Source organism: Anabrus simplex, chromosome 2 (genome assembly GCF_040414725.1).
Source record: "Anabrus simplex isolate iqAnaSimp1 chromosome 2, ASM4041472v1, whole genome shotgun sequence".
In the NCBI taxonomy this organism is placed as follows: Eukaryota; Metazoa; Arthropoda; class Insecta; order Orthoptera; family Tettigoniidae; genus Anabrus; species Anabrus simplex.
Window position 1 is genome coordinate 847,758,852 of NC_090266.1, and position 24,500 is coordinate 847,783,351.

Below are 24,500 nucleotides of genomic sequence, written 5' to 3' on the forward strand. Positions count from 1 at the left end.
AATATATGGAGGGAGACAAAGAAGATAATAATAATGGAAAGTATGAATCACCCACCTGGCGCAATCCCCAGTACACTGCAGGTGTCCCCGACATCCTTGCGGAGTTGCTCGATGGCAAGCGACAGTACAGGTTCCATCTTCTCGCGACTGAGAAGAGCTTCTCCTTCCTCGAGCTTCACCTCCGTGGGCTGTACAGTCTGTTGAGACTGTCCTGCCGCTCCTTCAGACATAAAACCAGCTGTTAAGCCCGAGAATTCGAATGGTTTCCAGTTGTATCGTCTCTGAAAGCTGGTGTCACGAAGGACCTCCCTGAGTAGCCTGTGGTCACTTCCAGTGCCTTCAGGAGTGCTACACGAAGCACTGTCTTCCTTTTTGAGTGAATGACTTCCAAAGGAAGGTGATGATGATTCTCGTAGAATTCTGTCGTCTGCGCATCCTAGAGTCTTCTTTTTGTCTAAGGATTCTTGAAGGGCACGGGACTCCTGAAGGATATCCTGGAGATCGATGGTTTGTTCAGGTTTGATGGCGGGAGATGGACAACGCTGGTAAGAGGTAGAGGATGAAGATGTTGAGCCTGCCGGTGAAGAGGGCATGGGTGACGCCGATAAGGGAGCGTAAGGTGATGTCATATAGCTGCAAGACGGCTCCCTCGACAGGAAGGAGATTGGCTCCTCTTTTATGGTATTTGTAGCAGGCGCTTGGAAATGGAATGGATCCGATGTGCATGACGCCATGCTGGAAGTCGGAGTACTCGTAGTAGTGCTTCCTGTTGATGTGGTGGTATTTGTAGCAGCCTTCAAAGAATGGAAATCATCCGGGGCCCCAGAGGGAAACATGGAGGGTGGAGACGTGGTAGGATCACTGTAGAAAGACATCACCTGGAACAGGTTGACAGGAGAGTACGGGACCTCACCGTCTGGAGAAGGTAACAGGGACAGATCGAAGCAGTCGGCCGCAAAATTACTGTAGTCGCAAGGGGGCGAAAAACCGGCTGAAGGCACCGTCTGCGGCATCTGCAACAGAGAAATGAAGATTCGTCACATATTTGTAACTATGCATTTGGTGTATAACATAGTTATAAAATTTCAAGAATAAACAATCTGTTAATTTACAACAGCTTTAAATTATCAATGTTATGTTATAAAATAGTGCCCCTAAATGATGGTTGCATGAGTATTCTTTACCTCAAAACGCTTACTGATACGAGAGAAATGAAAACTTACAACCTGTTTTCCAGTCAATGACCGGATCAGGGATGGAATGAATGATGCCCCTATCTTGCGGCGAGGATAGGAATTGTGCCGGCTGCCGAAGCCTGTCGCACTCCTCTGGGGCAGTGATTATTGACTGACAGATGAAATGAAATGATAGTGGAGAGTGTTGATGGAATGAAAGATGACAGGGAAAACCGGAGTATCTGGAGAAAACCTGTCCCGCCTGAACCACGGAACCCAGCGGTGAGAGTCCGACGCGCTGCCGTCTGAGCCACGGAGGCGCCTTCTGATAAGAGTATCGGACCCAAAGAAAAAGTACAGAAGTTATACAAAGGAACTACAGGAGCTTGTGTAACACTAGCTCTGGGAAGTGAAAAGGGGAGTATAACCTCGCGTGCAGCGCAAGGAGGTATACAATTCCGGCCACTATATGAATGACACATTTTTTCTTTTGTCACATTCAAGTCGCATTTTTACCGGTCTCAGTATTATCAGAAAACTCTTTGCTAGTCTGTGGTGTGGAATGCAATTATCTTCGAAATGTAAAGTGCCGGCCGTAACGTCACTGACTAAACGTAGGCCTACTGACGTGGGCTAAGAATCCCTACCTATTTATTCTGGTGTTTATTTCAATGTGTGAAAATTTCGGCCCTAATATTAGTGAAGGTGCTTTGAAACTTGAAACGTGGGTACTATTGAAGCATTCACTTGGAGTGTGAGTTGCATAACACGGGTGAGAAACACATACGCCGCTACTGCCTCGGTCTCCGTACTATGTTCAACCACTCGATTCCATTTCTCCTCCTACGTCCAGGCCAGAAAATACACGGCCATCGAGGTTTGAGGGTATAACGAATATACCAAAAAAGAAAGGTTAGTAGATATTCGGCGGTGGTCTCGTACAAAATCTTACATGAACACGAGAAATAGTACAATAACATATATCGATTCGACCAGCACACGAACTTTGTGTGGGACTGAGAAACGCAAATCAGAAGGGTACATTTCATCTAATGAGGTATCCTGCCGGAAAATCATCTGTTTTCTTGTCGCTGGCCGCGATGCTTTGCGAAAGTTTCAGAAATTTGAAACGAATCGAAGCAAGAGGACAAAGAGGAAAGGAGACATCACAGTCGCTGCCTCACCCTTGCTCTCTTACTTCACCGAAAAATTCAAACACATGAAAATTTCCGATCATAGCGAGTTTGTAACGCAATTTTAATTAACAGGTATTTTTCCAAAATTATTTACTTTAGTTTTAAAAAGTTTATTCAGCTAATCCCTGTTATGTCTGGGATCGCTGGAGCCTTCCAAGATCATCTTGTTTTTAGCCGTGGTTTTACGGCCGGATGCCCTTTCTGACACCACGTGAATGTTTGAGGTGAAAATCTCAACCCAGAATCGACCGAAATTCGCCCTTCCAATTGAGAATCCAGCAGCATTTGCTTCACCCCCCCCCCCCCCCCCATCCCGCATTGTGAAGCAATTACGATGTCCATCCTCCTTTACAGACTTCCCTGCGAGTTACAGTATATTTTGTAATTAGACCAATTAACTTCATTTTAGATACAATAAAATGCTTTGCCAGCTATGATGAAACACTGCTGTGACGGGAAAAGGACGTGTAAGTTCGGAAAGTTGAAAAAACCCTGTCGTGAACCATTACTGGAGTTTTAAAAAAAATTCGGGGATAACTAACAGTAGAAATGAAACGCGAATGTCCTTCGAATCTGAGAACAGCGGACACTTTGGCCAGCACTTGAACGCAGCACTGGACCGGTACTCAGATTTTATAAATAGGCTAAAGGAAGGACGCCCAACATCATAATACACAGTTTACTGTTTCTTTTCTCTGCCTTTAATTTTTATATCTGTGCTGGAAGTTGGATATCCTAGTTTGATGACGTCAAAGAAGTGGAGACTCGTGGGAGCGGTCCACAGTTGCCATGTTCTTCAGTTCCCCACCATACAACCACTCCCTGTTCACAGCCGCCGCATGTTACGCTTGTTTTCCCTTTCACGGCATCTATACCCTCCTTTATCACCAGTCTCCACCCACAACACGAAAATAGAACCTCTTTCACACCGATGAGTGACAGACAAGTCCATTGACGTCATAAGAGTTTCTCAGCTGCACTTTCATCTGGTTAAAATTAATTACACAGCACCCTCTTACGAGCGCAGCGAACTAAGTTGTTGAATGTAAGCAATGGTACCTTCCCATTCCACTGTCAAACCTTCAGTAATGACCGAGTAACTATTCTTGAATGAAGAGGATAATAAAGCAACATTGCTGCCAACTCTAGTGAGATCTTGGTAATCTCTCGACTTCAAATACTTCACACCAAAGGCAGGAGGAAAACATCTTCCACCAGGTGAACTGATCTACCAACCATAAATTAACACGAAAGAAGCTTCAAATCTAGACTGGCAAGTAGTTTCTACCCAACAGCCACTCATTAAATAAGAGAGATTTCTCTTCATCAGCTCTCAATTTAAATATTCTTAATCGGCACAAAATTAACTAATTTTATCCTCGCTGTTGTTCTGAAACATGCAAATCAATTTTACGAGGCTAGGAACATCGAAAACATCAGCCCCGTGCAGAAAAAGACTCATTTAACGTCACTTCACTTTACAAGTTAGTACACAGTTTCAAAATATACTTCAAATTGACATTCCTGACTACTCTACTACGTCATTTATAGATTACAAATTAATACTCTCTTATTCCTCTCATCACTGATTACTCAGTGATTGTTCATATGACTACTTTTCCATAAATAGTTCCCCCCTTTGTTCAGGGTCTGCACCCTCTACAAAAAAAAAAAAAAACTCCTGTAAAACGTATGAAGAATGATGTAACATTTCTACTGCGCGATTACAAAAGATTGTTAGCTATTTAATGTCGCGCGAGAACAGGCAGGTTTTCGGCGACACCAAGATAGCAAGATAACGCAGTAGTCTTACATAACGAACAATCCCAGCATTAGCTTGTGTGAAAATTAGAAACCACGGAAAACAATCTTCATGGCTTCCAACGGTGTATTTTGGTACTACCATATTTCAAACGTGCAACGTTACTCATGGCTTCCAAAGGTGTGTTTTGATACTACCATATTTCAAACGTGCAACGTTACTCATGGCTTCCAACGGTGTATTTTGATACTACCATATTTCAAACGTGCAACGTTACTCATGGCTTCCAACGGTGTATTTTGATACTACCATATTTCAAACGTGCAACGTTACTCATGGCTTCCAACGGTGTATTTTGATACTACCATATTTCAAACGTGCAACGTTACAACTTTATGACCAAACCAAATTGCATAATAAAAATTAGAAATCACTGACAGAAGAGCAGTAAATATTTCAACTGGTCTCATTCCTATCTCTATGAAAACTTGTCCCGTTCTGTAGACGATGTTCGATGGAGAAATTGTTTTCGCAATCGAAGAAACAACGAAGCCCAAGAGCTCGGTGAGCTTAGGTTTCTGAGGTCACAGAACCGTAGTCGCAACTACAGAGATTCAGTCCGTATCAACAAAGAAGTTCACGGACTTAGGTAAACGTATAATTAGTTTATAATTCAATGTTCGCCAAACACTGAATGCAATCATGCAGTTCTCATATATTCTGCACGGAGCTCGATAGCTGCAGTCGCTTAGTGCGGCCAGTATCCAGTAATCGGGAGATAGTGGGTTCGAACCCCACTGTCGGCAGCTCTGAAGATGGTTTTCCGCGGTTTCCCATTTTCACACCAGGCAAATGCTGGGGCTGTACCTTAATTAAGGCCACGGCCTCTTCCTTCCCATTCCTAGGCCTTTCCTATCCCATCGTCGCATAAGACATATCTGTGTCGGTGCGACGTAAAGCAAATAGCAAAAAAATAGCATATATTCTGCTTAACTGAACAATTTCTAACAAAAGCCAACTGACCTGAAAAATACAGAGCCATACGACTAATACAGCATGAAAGTTCTTCTATCAGAATGAGATGTGTTTGATTTTCAACGGTTATGCTGGGACAATGCTCAACTCCGCGAACTGAAAACTAGCAGGGCCGTACGAGGATGATCGTTTCAATGTAAAGAAGTGAACTTAATCGGAGGAAAGTTACGGATTCAGCCAAGGAAATATCGGGATCACCACTGCAACATTCTCAAGCTGTGAGCTATGATAACCGTTCCCTTCTGGACATGTCGAGGGTATCATTGTGCAAACGTTAATTCCATAAACGGAAAACTCAGACGTTAAATTACTTCATATGCCTTGTAAAAATAATCATCATTCCGAAACACTTGTCTACCTTCTAATCGTACATGTTTCCACTTCCGCGTTCAGGAATGAACGGAGTGCTGTAAAATTAAATTGTTCCACTTAAACCGAAGACCGTGCAGTCTTGGTTGTCTCAAACATCGCAAGATATTTCAACACGAAACAATACAATAATCAACATGATAAACGATTTTTTCTTTCTTACATCTTTCATTCTTACCCTGAAGGGGTAAGGCGGGCCACTTACAGGGTGATGCCCCCTCTGTGGCCAAAAGATGTGTGATTATGATTTGAGGTGAGGTAAAGGTGAGAAGGGACCGGCTGTGGCCTGTGAATAAGAACTGTGCCGGCATTTGGTTGGAAGTGAGAATGGGAAACCACAGAAAATCCTCCTCAGGACAGCCGATAGTGGGGTTCAACTCACTTGCCTCCAGAATGCACAGCTTGGCTCCAGATCCAAACTGCTCGTTATAAACATATTTTTAAAAATATTTTCTATGCTATTATTTCGTACACTGATCAGGTATTGCCGGCCTCCTAGAAGGTGACGCCCTCTCTCAGACCAGGTGAAGTGTTGCGGTGAGGGCCGATTTCCCAGATATTAGACCCCTATAAACAACAAGCATAGTCATGTTTCGGTGATTTGAGGTGCAGAAAAGGGCGAGAAGGGAGCCGCCGTAGCCTATAAGAGAAACTGTCCCGGCATTTGCCTTAGTGGGGAGAATGGGAAACCACGGAAAATAATTTTCAGGCCACCCGACGATGGGACCAGCCCACCACCTACCGAGTGCAGAACTGCTCAGTCGTAGCCACTCTGCTCGGTACAGACGTGGTTTTTTACTTTGAACTTTCATTACGTACCCGCGAACATCCTACAAGGTGACGCCCTCTCTCAGACAAGGAGATGTGTTGTTGTGCGGAGAAGGGTGAGATGGGGAGCGGTTGTGGCCTATAAAGAAACAGTTCCGGCATTTGCCTTAGTGAGGAAAATGGGAAATCACGGTAAAACATTACCAGGACAGCTGAAGGTGGTACCAACCCACCGCCTCTCGAATGCGCTGTCTTTCAAGCTGTAAATGCTCTGTCTAAACGATCTCATATGGAGAAGAAATGGATAATGGGAAAGCGGTTGAAATGGAGAGGAAAGCCGGAAAAACGCCATGAAGCCGTCATGGAAAGTCAATAAAAACCAATAGTTGCGAACATTCAATAATAATAATAATAATAATAATAATAATAATAATAATAATAATAATAATAATATCCAGACAAAATATTTGGTGCTGTCAGATTCTAACAGAACATTTGATGTCGACAATAATAACTGTACAAAAAAAGTGTGCTCCTTGGTGTGTGGTGTGTGGCAGGCAGCAAGACAAGTTCTCCTACCTAACCCAACTCTACAAAAACTAGTGCGCTCCAAGGTCTACTGCCAGCACCCGCTCACCTTCAGAAATTCCCAGGGCCGTCAGTCCCCTCCCGTGGAGTGAGTGGCAACAAGCACGTGAAGGAATAGACTGGCTCCTTCCTCACATGCGGAAAAGCAAACTACGCAAGGTAACACCTGCACAAGAAATGTAGTATGCCCCATCCAAATATTCCGTTAATATCCATGTCCCTTCATGTAAAGGGCTCGGGCCATCGTGGTCAACAACCACGAGTACTTAGCAAGTGTGAACTCTGACAACGTGAGATTCATGGGCGCCCGCAGGATCTTTTCCAGGGGGGGGGGGCACATTAACAATTTTCTTGAATATAAAAACCAATATAACGTCAGCAACATTAAATTGTTTACAGAAACTTCCAGTTATAACATATGCTAGATGACTGTCAGTAATTTCAGTTTATGAAATAATCTGTTATTATATTAAACAATTGAACATCAACATCTTTAGAATTCCAGGGGGGGGGGGGGGAAGTGCCCCCCTTGCGGGCGCCCATGACGTGAGTGGATGTAGATATACTGTAAATATAGCTGTTATACTTCGCTGTATTCGTATGGAGTCGAAGAGGGAAACCGTCTGGGATGGAGGACAGTATGATTTACAAGATATAAGACGATTTCTCTTTTTGACTGGATTACTTGAACCTGATACAACCGTTCCTGTCTGTCAAACCAGTCTTCAAGTGATGACTATGTTAACTGCTAGATCCAAATTTCCCAAAACTTCATCTAATTGTTAATAATTGCTTACCTAACACATGTGGTCGACTGAATAATGAAAACAATTTTCACCCAACACTCCCAATGGAATATTAATTGTAAGATTAAAGTATAACAAGTTCCAAATGTTTAACAATTTGCTTTACGCCGCATTGACACTGATAGGTTTTATTGTGACGATGGGATAGGGAACGGCTGGAAGTTTGGAAGGAAGCGGCCGTGGCCTCAGGTAACGTACAGCCCCAGCATCTGTCTCAGTACCAGAAATTTCAATAACGACCAGACCCCCAGGACTTCCAAGATAAGGAAACGTAATGACTAGTTATATTTCCCAGGACCGGGTGAGTTGGCCGTGGGGTTAGGGGCGCGCAGTTGTGAGCTTGCACCCGGTACATAGTGGGTTCGAACACCACTGTGGGGAGCCCTGAAGATTATTTTCCGTGGTTTCCCATTTTCAAGCTAGCCAAATGCTGGGGTTGTACCTTAATTAAGGCCACGGCCGTTTCCTTCCCACTCCTAGGCCTTTCCTATCCCATCGTCGCCATAAGACCTATCTGTTACGGTGCGACGTAAAGCAAGTTGTAATATACAGTATGTATATATATATATATATTTCCCAGGCATTCGACAAAGCAAGGAAATTAACAGTGTACAAAGGAAAGTTTTAACAGTGTATCAGAAGTGGTGTTTTTTGTTTGTTTTTGTTTTTTTCTTTTCGGTATATACAATATTACGACACAGCTATTGGGGTGCTCTTGATGTCTAATTTTTCCACTTCAAGTTACGGAGAAAATAGCCTTTCACTGTTTTAAGGAAATCAACAGCCCCCTATGGTATTAGTTCTGTAAATACATAAAATGTCAAGGTGACTGCTCGCTGCTGGACTAGACGACCAGTATTTCAAAGTCAAAATGAATAGAAGAAGACGTAATTTTTTACAAGCTGTTTTACGTCGCACCGACACAGACAGGTCTCATGGAGACGATGGGCCAAGGAAGCGGCCGTGGCCTTAATTAAGATACAGCCCCAGCATCTGCCCCGTGTGAAAACGGGAAGCCGCGGAAAACCACCTTCAGAGCTGTCGACAGTGCAGTTCGAACCCACCATCTCACGAATGCAAGCTGGTAGCTAAAGCGAGTCAAACCACGGTCACTTGCTCGGTTCTCCCCGAAGTAGAGATGGGGAGATTCTGAACGAGTGATTCGTAATGAACGAATCATTGCACTGAACGATTGAATCATGATTCAGTGAACGAAATGAATCGACTCGTTTGTGAATCGAAAGCTGAATCGAGAGATGGCAGCCGCAACTCGTTCCTTGGTTCCTCGTTCGTTCTGATTCATATCCCCAAATCGAGTATCCAGTATCCACCCTTTTTGAATCAATGACAACTAGTGAAGAACGACTGTGTTATTTTTTATTCAACCTGAACTAAAAGTTCAGTTCACAAGTCAAATACTCCTAACCCAACCTTACAGGATTTTTTAAAATAAGAAATTACCACGTCGTTTCAAGTCACGCACTTCACGGAACTGTAATATACAGTCAACTTCCAGCTCGTTGCGAAATGTTAGGTTAAGTTTACTTCAAGGTTCCCGTTACCGTTCTCGTTCTCGTGAACTACTGTGAACCAACGTGTGGAACATGAAAGCGTCCCCTCTCTCGTTCTTAGCCCTTAGTAAGAATAGATATAAGTGATTACTTTTAATGAAGCAAATAAAGCAAGGCATAAATCCTCCAAGTGATAGATTCTTGTGAATATGATATGTACACCAGTTACTATCTGACACTGAACCTCAATTAGGCCTATTTCTTAAGCATTTTCGTAAATTGTTCCACACTTCCCCCTTTGGCGTTCGCCTTTCTGGTTTCTATGGTTACTCTGAGGAGCGGCAGTATATTAAGGGGCAACCGTACTAAAGAAAAGATAAGTGGCCGAGTGAGTGGCTGCGAGGTTTGATTCACGTAGTTGCACTCAGGAGATAGTGGGTTTGAACTCCACTGTCGGCAGCCCTGCTTCCTTCCTACTCCTAGTTGCTTTGTCACGGTTGATTATTTCACAGTCAGGTGATCACATTTAAATATAGTTTCAGATGTTTAAAAAAATTAAAAGTAAAGACTTGATGGTGAGCTGCTGTCTATATCCACTTTCGAATCGCCACAAAAATTTTCAAATCTACTATAAATTTCTAATTCGATTGTCGTATAGTTTCGAATGGCAGCTTTGAAGAATGCACGTTACTTTCCTAAAATCACAGTTAAGCATCGCCAGTTCCTAACCTACTTGAGTTTGGAAAGGAATAGTCGAACAGTGGTGTAGCTTTTTTCTACTATAACCTCTAAAATGGATATTGCTCTTGTTAAAATGCTAACGATTCGCTTCAACATTTCACTTCTTGTAACTTGTAAATCAGTAGCAGTTATGAAAAACACAACGGAATAGTTCATCTGAGTCGATGGCTTCGTTTTCGGCTCTCAGTCACGTGGTAATCGAATGAACAAATCAAATGAACAAATCATATTGGTGAATCGTTTTAAATGAATCTGTTCTTCTAAATGAATCGAATTCCCGATCTCTACCCCGAAGACCTGTATATCTAACTCGGACAACAGCTGACAGAATAATCTACGTTGATACTTTAAATTGTGTTTAAATGCTCAGATGCAGCAAATTTCGTTGCTAACCTCAATAGGAAAGTTAATTACATCCCCTGAACACTGATACACACCTGCTCCCTGTTAAGTACAAGAGAAAAATTATTTTCTTTATATTATCCGTCAATCTACTCTTTGTATGGTATTATTTCTTAAGTTACTCTAATAACGAAATTGTAACAACTGGTCGATTCTCCTTTAGCGGGTGCCAGAATATTGATATACAACTCACCATGAAACAAGTTTATAATAATAATAATAATAATAATAATAATAATAATAATAATAATAATAATAATAATAATAATAATAATAATAATAATAATAATAACAATAACAATAACAATAATAATAATAATAATTTACGCAGCCGTGAGCTTGCATTCGGGAGATAGTGGGTTCGAACCCCACTGCCGGCAGCCCTGAAGATGGTTTTCCGTGGTCTCCCATTTTCAGACCAGGCTGTACCTTAATTTAGGTCACAGCTGCTTCCTTCCCACTCCTAGCTCTTTCCTATCCCATCGTCACCATAAGACCTATCTGTGTCGGTGCGACGTAAAGCTAATTGTAAATAATAATAATAATAATAATAATAATAATAATAATAATAATAATAATAATAATAATTTTATGCCCCTTTAAGTACTAGTGATCTGAAGAAACGCCGCAGTACCGGAAATTTGTCCTCAAAGGGATTCTTTGATGTACCAGTAAATTTCCTGATGCGGGTCTCACGCACTTAAGCAGTTTTAAATACCGAACCCGCAACCTTGAATGTCAATTTATTGCAGTACTGTAGTTACAATGTGACAATGAGGATCATGGACCCCTTTACGTAACGTCTACGACGAATACCGTATGATGTACAAGAATTTCAAAGCAAAGTGAAAGGTGAACTGAAGTGAGCACCAACTTAATACAAAATCTAATCAACCACCGAAAACAAGAACTTGAAACATAATATTTTGAGATAAACAACAAGATCTGTAGGCCTACACGTTAAAACAATATAGTCTAAAACTGGTCAATCTCAAGTATCAAGTGATTAAAGTGAGCCCGGAGAATTAAATGGACTAAGTTGTTTGCAATAAAGAACTCTGAGAACCCAATGGTCTAATTTGTTTTACAATAAAGAACAAGCTCTTCAAACGAATAAATCACCGTGAAACCATCCCCGAATAAATGAACACCTTTGTGAAATATCTGCCCCGGTTTGGAGACCGACTTGGGTGTTGAAGAATAACTCTCTTCATCCTTTCTCAGGTCAATGTCTCTAATGCTCTGAGAAACGATAAATTGTATGATAATATTTATTGCGATCATTCGTGTCAACTTGTCTGGGCCGAGTGGATAAGAATTATCGTAACAAACACGAATTTTCCCTTTGCTGCAAACACACGTTTATCCTGATCTCTATAATGGATCGTTCTGTTGAGCCATTAGCCAGTAACGGAACTTTACAGGCTAGGCCTAGGTGCTGTACAATCCGTTAAACTTTCTCTCTACTGTACCACATACGGAAAAATACTTGGACACTTTATCTGAATGTCGCTATATATAATCAGTACTCTACTTAGAATGATTGAACGAATGGAAAACATTACAACTCATGAAATAGTCCACCATTTAACTTATTATCCCACAGAAACCGCGGTATAGCAACATGTCTCTCACCAAACGAGATGCAAGATTTATAATCAGAATGAGCCTTGGGTATGGTTGTTATCCAAGTCACTTGCACAGGATTGAAACTCTTGAATCGCCAAACCGAACGGCTGGCCCGAGTAAAGCAGCAGACTTCTACCACTCACAACCTAACTGCAGAAAGTACACTCAGCATCAGTCGAAGTTTTATGAGGCACTCCTCAAGTTCTACCAGTAAGGGCACCACGATAACCGAATAGATCTAGCCATAATCCATTTTCTATCCGCAGCCAATGAAAAGTTTTTTATGGCGTGTGACCTCCGAAGAGGCCTGGTGCATGTATTTTGAGTTGACGCCATATAGGCGACCTGCATATGCCCTACCTATGATGAATTCGAATGATGGAGACGGCACACACACCCAGCCCCGTGCCATCGGAATTAACCAATGAAATTTAAAATTCTCACCTGGCCGGGAATCGAACCCTAGAAGCCCTGGACCAAAAGCCTGCACGCTAATCATTTAGCCATGGAGCTAGACAATGTAACAATCTGAACCAGTGACAGATATAGAGCACAATGAAAGTGGGGAAGGGGAAAGATTCGTATTACTTTTCACATGCTTGTCTACTATAATTAGCGTGTATTTTAAAAAAGGGCAATTCTAATAATGATTTAACATAATATGATGTTTAGAAGATGTAGTTGGTCTGTCTTGAGTAGGCATTTATTTTCTCCAATATAAACACCAAAATAGCAGTTCCCCCCTAATGTTACGAAATCTTATGCATAGACGCAGCTTCCAGAACACGTCCCATGTCACCATCGTATCTAAACAATTCAAGTCTATCTTTAAACTATGTATTTAAATGGATTTTCTCAGTTTGTAACATAAGTGAAATGGAACCATGATTTGGGACGGGCGGGGGGCAATGGGCCCTTTCTTTAAATCCGCGCGTGATATGAACATAAATACACTCTGTTAAAGTCATTTTGAAGATCCCTCACGTAGTCTTATTTATCCCATCCGAGGCCTACCAACTAGTAGAACACATGCCATTGGCGAGACGGTATAGTGCTCCCACAATCAGAACTGACTGTGTGATCTGTCGGAATGGATGCCGTAAAAAAAAGGTCAGTACCTTATCCATAAGTTACGATAACTCTTTAAGCAAGGATATACATGGAGATGCATTAAAATATTCGTCTGTCAAGCAACTTTATACAACCACATTCCAGCAAGGAAATTCCTAGTATAAGAGCTACTGTCTGATAAAGCTCGATCTGCAGCTTTCCCACAAGTTTCAGACTGGCTTGAGGATCTAAGGTAAGGCATATTTATCATCGAGAGGACAATAAATTACTCAGTTACCATATTCGAAAAGATCGCAAACCTGGCCGTTTCCACTGATATGGTGGTGACCACACATTTAGTCCTCCAATGACAAACGTCAGTCAGTAAAGCAGAGGCGCACAAATAGGCACAGAGGTTGTATTTTAATTCCTTAGAATGTGGCATTGAGAAGTGACAAGCGGCTGCATGGATGGTCAATTAAATATCTTACCTAAAGGTAAGATGCGCTGAATTCTCGAAAACCTCCAAAGGATTTATCAACCGAGGGCTACATAGAAACTTTTCAGAGAGACTTCAGCATCCCTATAAATTATCAGCAGTTGGTATTCTTGTAGGAATATCTATATATATATACTGTATATATAAAATAACATGTCCTGACTGACTGACTGATTCATCATCGCCGAACCAAAACTTCTGGACATAAAGAAATGAAATTTTCGGGATACATTTATATTAGGGTGTAGGTGCTCACTAAGGGAGGATTTTTGGATATTCTGTCGCTGAGGGGGTGAAAAGGGGGTGAATTTTTAAAATGAGGATATCTATATATCAAAAACTTGAAAGTTTACGGACTTAAAAATTGATATTTGGAATCTCCTTTAAAAATAAAGAAACACGTATTTTTTTTGTTTTCAGAAAATCCCATTAAGGGGGGTGAAAAAGGGGGAAAAGGGATTGATCACCTTCTATGAGGGGATTTATATCTTAAAACGTTAAGATGTTACAGACGTGAAAATTGATGTTTGGAATCTCCTTTGAAAATAAAGAAACACGTATTTTTGTGTTTTTGGATAATCCGACGAGTAGGGGGTGAACAGGAGTGACAAACGGGGTGAATTTTTAAAAAGACTATATATGCAAATTATCTCAGACACGTAACATATTACAGATTTGAAAAATGGTATTTGGAATTTCCTGTAAAAGTAAAGAAACTTAATGTTTTCGGAAAATCCACTTAAGAGGAAGTGAAAAAAGGGAGTGAACTTTAAAATTAGCATATCTACAGTATATCCGAAAAATTTAAGTTGTTGCAGACTTGAACATTGGTATTTGGAATCTCCTTTAAAAATAAGGAAACACGTATTCTTTAGTTTTCGGAAAAAAACTTGACGGGGGGGGGGTGGAAGAATTGAAAAATTACTTGAATTATTTGTATGAGTATATATAAAACATGTTTCAAACGTGAAAACTGGTATTTGGAATCTCCTTTAAAAATAAAATACACTTAGATGGGGGTGGGAGTGGGGGAAGGACTGATCGAGGGGTTGAATTATTTCTGTGGAGATACTTTTGTATATCTCAAAAACTGAAGATGTTACAGATGTGGGAATAGGTATTTGCAATCTCCTTTAAACATAAAGGAACATCTATTTAGTTTTTCGACTTAAGAGAAGACTGTTCTCGCATGTACAGTTCTATGTCGCACGGTCGTATTAGCCTCAAAACATAATACCACAAACATGGTTTACAAAGAATTTCTGGGGTAAATGAAACTCAATTTTTGTATGAGATTTTATACTTTATGAATTTTCAGATACCGGCAAAGTCTTAGTACAATGCCGAGGAACGATTACTTTGTTCAAATTACAAAATCCACGCGAGCGAAGCCGCGGGTAATTGCTAGTTATTAATATGTAATCATACAAAGCGATTTCTCTGCTTTCTCATAATATCTGAATTTAAGAACCAGCAACGACTCTTAGCTTTGACTCCATTCATGACATTAAGGTCGAAAAGGTTGATTTTCGAATAATCAGAAACCTCCTCAAAGCTTCATTTTCCCTCGTGGAAGAAATATTCCAGACATCAGTGACAATAACGACGCGCAGCTTTACCACAAGTTTCAGACAGGCTTGAGGATCAGATATAAGGTATATTTATCCTTGAGAGGACAAACAATTGTTAATTCAACAGTCTAGGCATGGTGGAATAACCAATCGCGTAAGATCACAGTTGAGCACCATTAGGCGTGACCAACAAGAATTAGGTGATAGAGGTAAGTTGAAAACTCTCCATATCAGTTGACGTGTTTAAAGCTGGCGCTACTGTTGTTTCGCTTTCAGGTAACAGAAGTCATCAACATTCCTATGTACTTTTTGGTGTTATTATATGCAGCTCTGTGTGCAACTGTAATCACTTAGACCTTTTACTAAGATGGTGTCCCAGGATTTAAGATAAATGCCTCATCCTTAATGAATATGGTAAAAACAGTAATAAACACGCATAGGTTAGTTAAAAAGAAGCATAAAATGCCTGTGATGTGATCAATCTACTAAAGTTTGTCTTCCCAGTCACACCGTGCTTGCGTAATTGACACGTTAGGATACTGAAGTCAGGAGCAATTAAAAATATTAGGTAATGCAAGAAAAAGTCATTGAAGTAGCTATCCACGAGGTGTTCTTAAACCATATTTCTAACCTACTGGAAACATTCTGGGGGTATTGCACAACAACAGTATCTTAATTTTCCTATGTGTGTTGTGCGGAAAGAGAAACTAAGAATTAAAACTTTATATTATTTGCATTTCTAACCAAGAATTGCCAAGTGAATAAGAGGCACGCATTCCATTGCAATTCGGTAATCCACCACAAGTATCTCTAATCTAGATAGTATTTTAATTTTAAATAAAAAATTCTTTTTCACGTTGACCTGCTTGTGTACGATTCTACAGTGACGATCGCACTCCTTTCAACCTTTGGATTTCAAACTCAAACATTAAACTAGCATGAGAAAATATTTCGGGTACATTGACGAGTTTTTAAATCCAATCCCGAAATAATACAGGACTCTTCTAATTGGTAACAATTTGCACCCTGAAAAGTCAAAGTAAATGTAATCGATAATAATCCTTGTCGCGCTCGGAAAAAACCCCTACGTGACAATCTAGTCGGGAAAATACTGACCCGCGACACATGCCATTCATAACGAGAATGCTTGCACAATGTTCCACCTCACAATGTTCCACCTAAGTGACGAATGCTGTCGAGTCAAGAGTTGTATGTTGTCATAATGTCACATAGTGGATTTCTTTGGTGCTTCGACGTAGTCTCTATGATGTACTGCAGACGTCGTAATGAAACTTATTTTTTTACATACAGTGGTAACGACAAAGCTAACCGTTAATATCAATATGGAAGAAAAATGACTTGCTAGTTCAACAATGGGGACACTATCAAATTAACTAATGTGTTCATAGTTGCTCGAACGACGTCAAGACTTTCTTATCACTAGGTTGTCGTGAAAAAACCTCGAGAAGTGGAAAGTTCAGGCTTCTAACTATATTTAACCATGGAATTAAGTAGTATGGGATGGTAAGCTGTGTGCTCGTCCGTTTTTTACCCTAGGACTTTACCTAGTGTTTATTTCCGTTGAAGACTGTATGAATGTGTTAATGTTTGTGTCTCTCCCCAGAAGTGAACAAGTCCATTTCTCAATTCCTTGGTTTCCCAACGGGGAACTAAACCCTTGTCCTAGCAGTCGTTCCAGTTCAGCAGCCACGCTTAGAAATGTTCCTAGGAAACAAAAGCACTGCAGTGAACTGTAAGCAGTAAAAACTGGCAAACCTTTATACAGAGTGATCAGAAATAACGTGAACCGGGTATATCAGCGTTAGAGGGTTGGTCGTGCTGATAAATAATTTGAAAGAAATAATTCAATATCTCGCACCGTCGTCATTTTATCAGCTGCTGAAGTTAGCCAATCAGATCACTTCGCGGGGGAATTCGAATGGGCTTTGCGCGGCGGTGTTGTAAATCTGCACGCGACTTAGGGCCGGCAGGAGAGCACCAGTCAAAGAATAAACCTTCCCCAGGGTAGGGGTAGACCTCCAAGCTGACAGGATCACGCCAAAGCAAGTACGCTACTGTGAAACCGGCTGAAACCAACGGTGTGTTTGTGTTTGATGCTGATTTCTCGCCATGGCTCTCAAGCTGTGCAGGTTTAGCAACAGTGCCGCGTAAAGACTTGAATTCGCCATCGAAGCGATCTGATTGGCTAAATTCAGCAGCTGATAATATGACAACGGTGTGAAATTGTGAATTATCTTTTTTCAAATAATTTATCAGTATGACCCACCAATCCTCTAACGCTGATTTACCCGGCTCACGTTGCTTCTGACCACCCTGTATAGACAACATAACAGACTGCCATGTCCTCGAGATACTTCAATAAGTTTTCATCCACACTGAAAGTCGAGCATGTGAATACACATTTTCGAGTTCTCCAAATGATATGGTCAGATAGCGTTACATTTTCCGTGGAAGACTATATCCGCAAATTTATTCGAGAACAGGGCACTATCCATAAATCAGACAGTAGTCCATGAATGTCGAGCAATTAATTTTACCAATCATAAGCGGTTTTATGATATAGTTACAACGAAAAAAATAAAGGTATACATATAAAAACTCACCAGAATCAAGAATAAACAGCAAGCGTAGTATTATTTAGAAAGAACATAACAATATAATGTAGAGTAGCAAAGTCTGCCCCCGGGCTGAGTGGCTCAGACGATAGAAGCGCTGACCTTCTGAGCTCAAGCTTGCGAGGTCGATCACGGCTCAGTCTTAACGTGCTCAAAATGCTCTAAGTGCTCGTGTCGATAGATTTACCGATACATTAAAAAATGTGTGGGACAAAATACCGGCACCTCGGCGTCTTCAAAAACCGTAAAAACGTGAATGGCACATAAAACTAATATCATTTACTATTATTAGCAAAGTCTTCAAACTTGACTTCCCTGAAAATCGTACCTGAAACATGTACGGACCCTAATGTTCTCTACATGGAACTGGCACGAAGAAATTTTAGTCAAAATAGAACATACAGTGTATATGTGAATTAACAACGTGGTCTGTTAGACTCAATTGCCCTTTTAGTACAACTGATTAGTTAATGAGAGTAACAATACTTTTTACGATCTAAGCGTTAATTCGGGATCTATTTCTCGTGTACCTAAAAGAACAGATCAGGAAAACTGCTGCAATCAAGAGGCCAGTGAAAAGATACATTATGTAATAGAAAATAAAAGCGATTCCGAAAATATACCGGTATAATCAGAGCCATTGATAGCAAAATATACTTAAATAGTTCTTAAGCGACATCACATTTGATATTTGCATCAAAATTACGAGAAGTGTACAATCGAGACCTAATTCACAGACATTCAATTAATGTCAATTTTTTTAATTCATGGAACAAGATCAGTGAATTAACTGAGCTAAATTTCTCCAAAAAGCCTGGAAATTCAAAAGAAGCCAGAACATATTGATTAAAGGATGTGGAATGTTCGTTGGCTGCACGATAAATTATCAATAATATTACAAAGACGACAGGTAATGAGAATTCAATTCCCGCCAGGCTGTGTTACGCAGTCTTCCCTCAACAGTCATACAACGTAGTCCAAGTTCTATCCGTCTAGCCACAACCGTGGGTGGAGATTCACGAAAGATGACGAGGTCAGTGGAGATGTTACGACATTACCCTGAAGGCCAACGATTAGTCAAAGACCATAGGTCTCATTTCACATGGATGAACGCTACAGAATACAACGGAGCCCGTTAATGACTAAAATAATCATTTTGAGAGGGCAAATAAAGCAGATGAAAAACGTTCTGTCCAATTTCCTAACGGTCCAATTCAGTCTGTTGGGACCTACGATGGAAATAGATCAGTTGTAAGCAGACAAGGTTATAAATTGAACAGCACAAAATCTTTTGTTAAAATAGTTCCTAAATCAAACAAGAGAACAGTTAAAATCTTAAAGAGGTCCAAACCACTGAGGGCTCTGAACTTTATATTTCTCGCCATTGGTCACTGAAATGGTTGTTTTTGTTGTTTCTGCCTATTAACTTCGGAGGATGGTGACATCTTTCAATATTGAACACGAACTTGTGCGTTCATGAATTTTGTGAAAAATGATATCGCTGTGAGGTCACTGTGGTACATGAAACTAATTATTTGGGAATTCCAGTTAGAATGGTGTAACACATGAAATAAGTTACTATCCCATTATTTTTTCGTCAGCAAGTATAGATAAAAGTAGAAAAATGACACTTAGCAGAATAGTCACCTCTGAGGTTATATCAAGTAGCTCAACGGGACGTATGAAAGTAGGATTGCCACGTACCCCGGTTTTCAAGGGTAGTCAACCCATCTCTGGAGAGAATCGCACGTTATTAACATTAATAGTAATGTAAGTGTACGACAATTAAACATATTTTCGTAAAATCAATACAACCCCAACATATAAATATGTATTATAGAAATAATTCATGCCATGTCAATATTTTAACATTGCTTGCCGTAGTTTTGGATTCTTACGTTAACTACAAGAGGCTCCAGTGTTACCATCGACGAAGTAAAGAAGCTGGCATTTCCACCACTAAAATAATGTAAAACAGATGTAATAAGGTGCGTGCGCTAAATAATGCCAATCTATTCGGCATAGTATTTCGCACAGATTGGCCGTGTGCGAGTGTTCAATGAAGCAACAAAAATATTTCAGAACATTCAACTGAGGAATGCTCGTTTACATATCCTACTTCACACATAAAGCAAGCCGTAAAGATTGACCCGGGCACAAATTTATCAATCCGGGCTCTTTCTCCAGGCCAACAGAGGTGTTACTGAATGAAGAGCGGGTAAATATAAACCGAGATTTCGTAGTGCGAACAACATTCTACGATTCTTCGTGTAACTCGAAGAAACAATGTGAAAGAACTTCCAATACACAAAATTAATAATACAAATTAAACGGATAATTTGCAAAATACACCAAGGCAAGAATAAACATAATATTGTGAAATTTCCAATTTTCTATTAAAACATTTTTTTCAATAGCAGTATTAAGGAATTTTCAAGGAAATACTATTCACTCAGCAAGGATGATAAAGCAACTTTGAAAGAACTTCCTAAGATTACTTCGCGAACTAGTCGCAACAAAGATAATAAATAATAATATAATACTGATTAATAACAAAAATGTATTATGCTATTATTGTCCGGCGCCATGGATAAATGGTTAGCGTGCTGGCCTTCGGTCACAGGGGTTCCGGGTTCGATTCCCGGCAGGGTCTGGAATTTTTAACCATCACGTGTTAATTTCGCTGACAAGGGGGCTGGGTGTATGTGTTGTCTTCATCATCATTTCATCCTCGTCACGACGCGCAGGTCGCCTACGGGAGTCAAATCAAAAGACCTGCACCTGGCGAGCCAAACATGTCCTCGAACACTCCCGGCACTAAAAGCCATACGCCATTTAATTTCATTATTATAGTTATTATTATTTTGCATCCTCATCATTTCCAATTAGTGCAGATTGAAACTAGAACAGGAACAGTAATGCCTAGAACGTTTACATGATGGTAAGGTGAAAAGTCCACTTATTAGTAAAAATGGGGTGCAGTGAATTTAATGCGAAGTTCTAAAAACTCATCACTGTTAAATCAATTACAGTATATACGTTACTCGATAATAATAATAATAATGTTCCTTACGAAACGTCGAAGAGCCAATTTTTTTCTCTGAGAAAAGTAATTGTATTTATTCACAGGAGTCGCTCCATTCTAACCAGGTTTAAATGCCAACCGGCCGGGCTGAGTGGCTCAGACGATTAAGGCGCTGGCCTTCTAACCCCAACTTGGCAGGTTCGATTCTGGCTCAGTCCGGTGGTATTTGAAGGTGCTCAAATACGACAGCCTCGTGTCCGTAGATTTACTGGCACGTAAAAGAACTCCTGCGGGACTAAATTCCGGCACCTCGGCGTCTCCGAAGACCGTAAAATCAGTTAGTGGGACGTAAAGCAAATAACATTATTATTAAATGCCAACCGATCACGCCAGGATACGATTTTCGAACCTTGAGCATAGGAATCGAGCACCATCGTTACCGGTGAGTCCGAGATACAAAGAACCATATACTGTACATAGTATTTTTCTGGGACGTGGATGCATCAATAGCTACACATTATTATTATTATTATTATTATTATTATTATTATTATTATTATTATTATTATTATTATTATTATTATTATTATTATTATTATTATTATTATTTAGTATATTCACAAGTGGACGCATGGGGGTTGTTCTGAAGCATTCCACCAGAACGAGCTCTTATCTTCTATCATGCACCATATCGAAAAGGAAATGCAGTCGTGCCAAGCAGATTCGTGTTAATTTGGAAATGCAGATCGAGATGTACAGTATCATAAAAACTAACAAACGTCTCCACTGAACAGACGTAGGGCTATCCGGTCCGTTATTACGTTAATCATACTGAGGTGTAAGCTATAATAAGCACTGGTTTCTACGACTAAATAAACACGAATTAATCATTTAGTACACAATACTGTGGCTGCTTGTTGTCTCTCGCGAAGACTGCAAGGTTTCATTAATAAAATATCAGTCTGCTGTGACCGTGTGATTACGTCACTAATAAATATGGTCGCCAAGAATGACTGTAATTGCCTAGGACTTGTGCCAATATTTTGATTACAAACCTCGACAGCCTTTAGACGTGTTCAGTATGAGAATTAATTAGACTCTGTGAATAACTATTCATGGTTTTATCAGCAATGATACAACACATTATCATGCAGAAAGGTAGATGCAACATAAATTATTGAATGCATTGCACGCACTATTTTACGGCATAAATATTACGAATTTCATTATTGTCTGCCGATACATAACCGAAACATCAAAACTGACACTAACAGAGCCAAGTGTCAGTTTTTCATATGTAACCTTGTTACTGATAGCAAATGCTGCGTAATGTTTGCTTTTGTCTTTTTAATCTTAAATAATTCATTATATCCTTTGAGAAACATTTAGCAAATCAATACAAAATCAGAAAAGAAATCTGCTCAGACTGCTTTGCATTTCAGTAGCATTACACACTCGCTAGAGATACGCATTTAATGACAACGTGAAACTATTTAGGGCTTAGCAGTTGGGCGAAACAAGAAGTTCTTACATCTGGCAGCAAACAGTATTAAGTTCTCACCAACATTTCAGTTAATGTTTGCTATCAATGGGGGAAAGCATGTTAACTTTTTTTCTCCGATTCCACGTGTGCCACCATCTGACAGTCAGGTGAGAAGTTCACTTCTCGGAAAAGAAAAGAAAAGAAAAGAAAAGAAAAACACCGCCATATTGAAAAAGAACTATTTTGGCGCCATTTTCAAGTTAGTGAACTTCCCTCGCTTAAAAAACTAGCATAATCATTTTTGCAAACAGAATATCTGAAACACAACTAAACATAAGTACGAAAAGTCTCCGCAATCAAAAATGTTAACTTCCTTGGTGTGGGAAGTATCTTCAGGTACAGGACGGTAGACTTCTGGTTCTATAAGAAACTCGTTGTTATATACATGATAAGAAAAGAATGCTAATCAGGTATACAGTATTTAATAAGAAACACTCAGGTTCGTTTAATGAGCAATAAATATTCAAAGGAAAGGAGAAAATCACTGTAAAAGAATGTAACGCATGCCTTAGCGACCATCGACAGATATTATTACAGTCAAGACGGTTTCACTTTAAAATACGCTATTATAAACTAAGAGTAAATAAAACATTCACCGTCTATTAACAACAATGGTTTGAAAAAACTATGCTTACCCAGCTGCAGCCATGGCAGGTACCACCTAGAGCCGGCCGGTGAGGCGCAACTGATTACTGAAAAGAAGTCTTTCTTTCGTTCCGTAGCGCATGCGCATTGAACACGGCCTTGCTAGCGCACGACAAACGGGCTTCAGTGGCAGGCAGTTAATGGTGCACTTGAAAAATACGAAAGCGCTCACTTCCAACATTCTGTCATCGCATACTCACGGCTACGTAGGGAAAAACAGGGAAGCAATGATTTAACACAGAAAAGCCAACGGATAGATGTGGATGATGGGAATCAATGATGCTTTTCTCTCACCGAAATCATATCAACACCGTTGTAAATCCTCATCACTGGTAAATGCTTATGATTGATGTACGGTACTTGAATGGTGTCCTTCAAACGATTGCTATTAATTATTTCGGACAGGTCATGAATATCTTAGCTATCACGAAGTGCAATATTTATTGTACTTTCCTCGAGCTCCGTTTCACGTCAGTATTCACGTGAAGAAGATGGTGATGAAAGACCGGAATATTTTACATTATGTTCAGCTTAAAAAGTCAGATTTCCCACATTGCAAAACTTCGCAATTTTCTATATGATATGAGGTCTACATACATTTTGTGTGGACTTTCCTGAGTATATGGCCTACTACAAATAATTGGCCTGTACCGACACGCCCTGACCTTCGATAAATTTAGCTATTAAGGTACCGATACCGGTATTACATGCAGCCCAACCTTCCAGTATCTATTATAATATTTTCTGAAACAATGATTTCACTTTATTTTATTTCATTCCCTTCCTCAATATTTGGTGGAAATGACCATCTGGTAATGAATTCCACTCCCTCTACACATGTTTAATTATATGTCAGGCAGCCCCGTGTTTCAAGTTAATCCAGGAAAAGGCAAGAGTGATTTTTAAAGAAAGTTACATCATTATATGGTAGGAATAACACAATGAAGAACTCATCTAATCATTGAAATAAGCAACAGTAAATTTGGTTTGATAATCACTGAACAATGATAAGGCTAAGTATTTTACATTAATGACTACTCCAATGAGGAACTGCCGATTCATGAAGTTAAGGAATATGGGAGTGCAGCACGCACTGTATTCGGGACGGTTTAACAAAACAAAGGAAACACTTCAGATTCTCCGAGCTATTGTATTTCTGTCTACAATAACAGAGCCTCTACTGGCATCTTATCTATCAAGGAGAACCTTCTTGAATTAGTACGGAGGAAATTTCTGGAGGAATAGGAACTAACTGTATGAGAGTAGAAAACTTACCAGTCTCATAAATGTTCCCTGAGCGTCGATTTTGATCAGAAATAACACTAGCAGTACAGTGACCAGCTCATCTTGAACCAATAAAAGTTCGAAAAACAAAACGACGGCGACATCGAATTCAGCAGAAGTCCCGACAGCCCGCCATTTGCGAGATCATTAAACTTCAAAAGGTCCTATAATTTTAAACATAGGTAGCTCGCAAAATGGCCTAAGAGTGCATCATGATGTAGCACCAGGAAGATGTATAGAAGCTTGGCCTCAGTTACATAAAACC

At 40.1% G+C, this 24,500-nt stretch overlaps 1 protein-coding gene across 1 annotated transcript in view; it reads right to left on the reverse strand.

Annotated features, from left to right (window-relative positions):
- Window positions 1–24,500, reverse strand: part of LOC136863711 (DNA-binding protein D-ETS-4) — a 114,039-nt gene that overhangs the window by 23,134 nt on the left and 66,405 nt on the right. Inside the window, exon 2 of the mRNA XM_067140069.2 lies at window positions 56–1,013. Coding sequence (XP_066996170.2) covers window positions 56–1,013 — 958 coding nt within the window. The remainder of the gene's footprint in view (window positions 1–55; window positions 1,014–24,500) is intronic.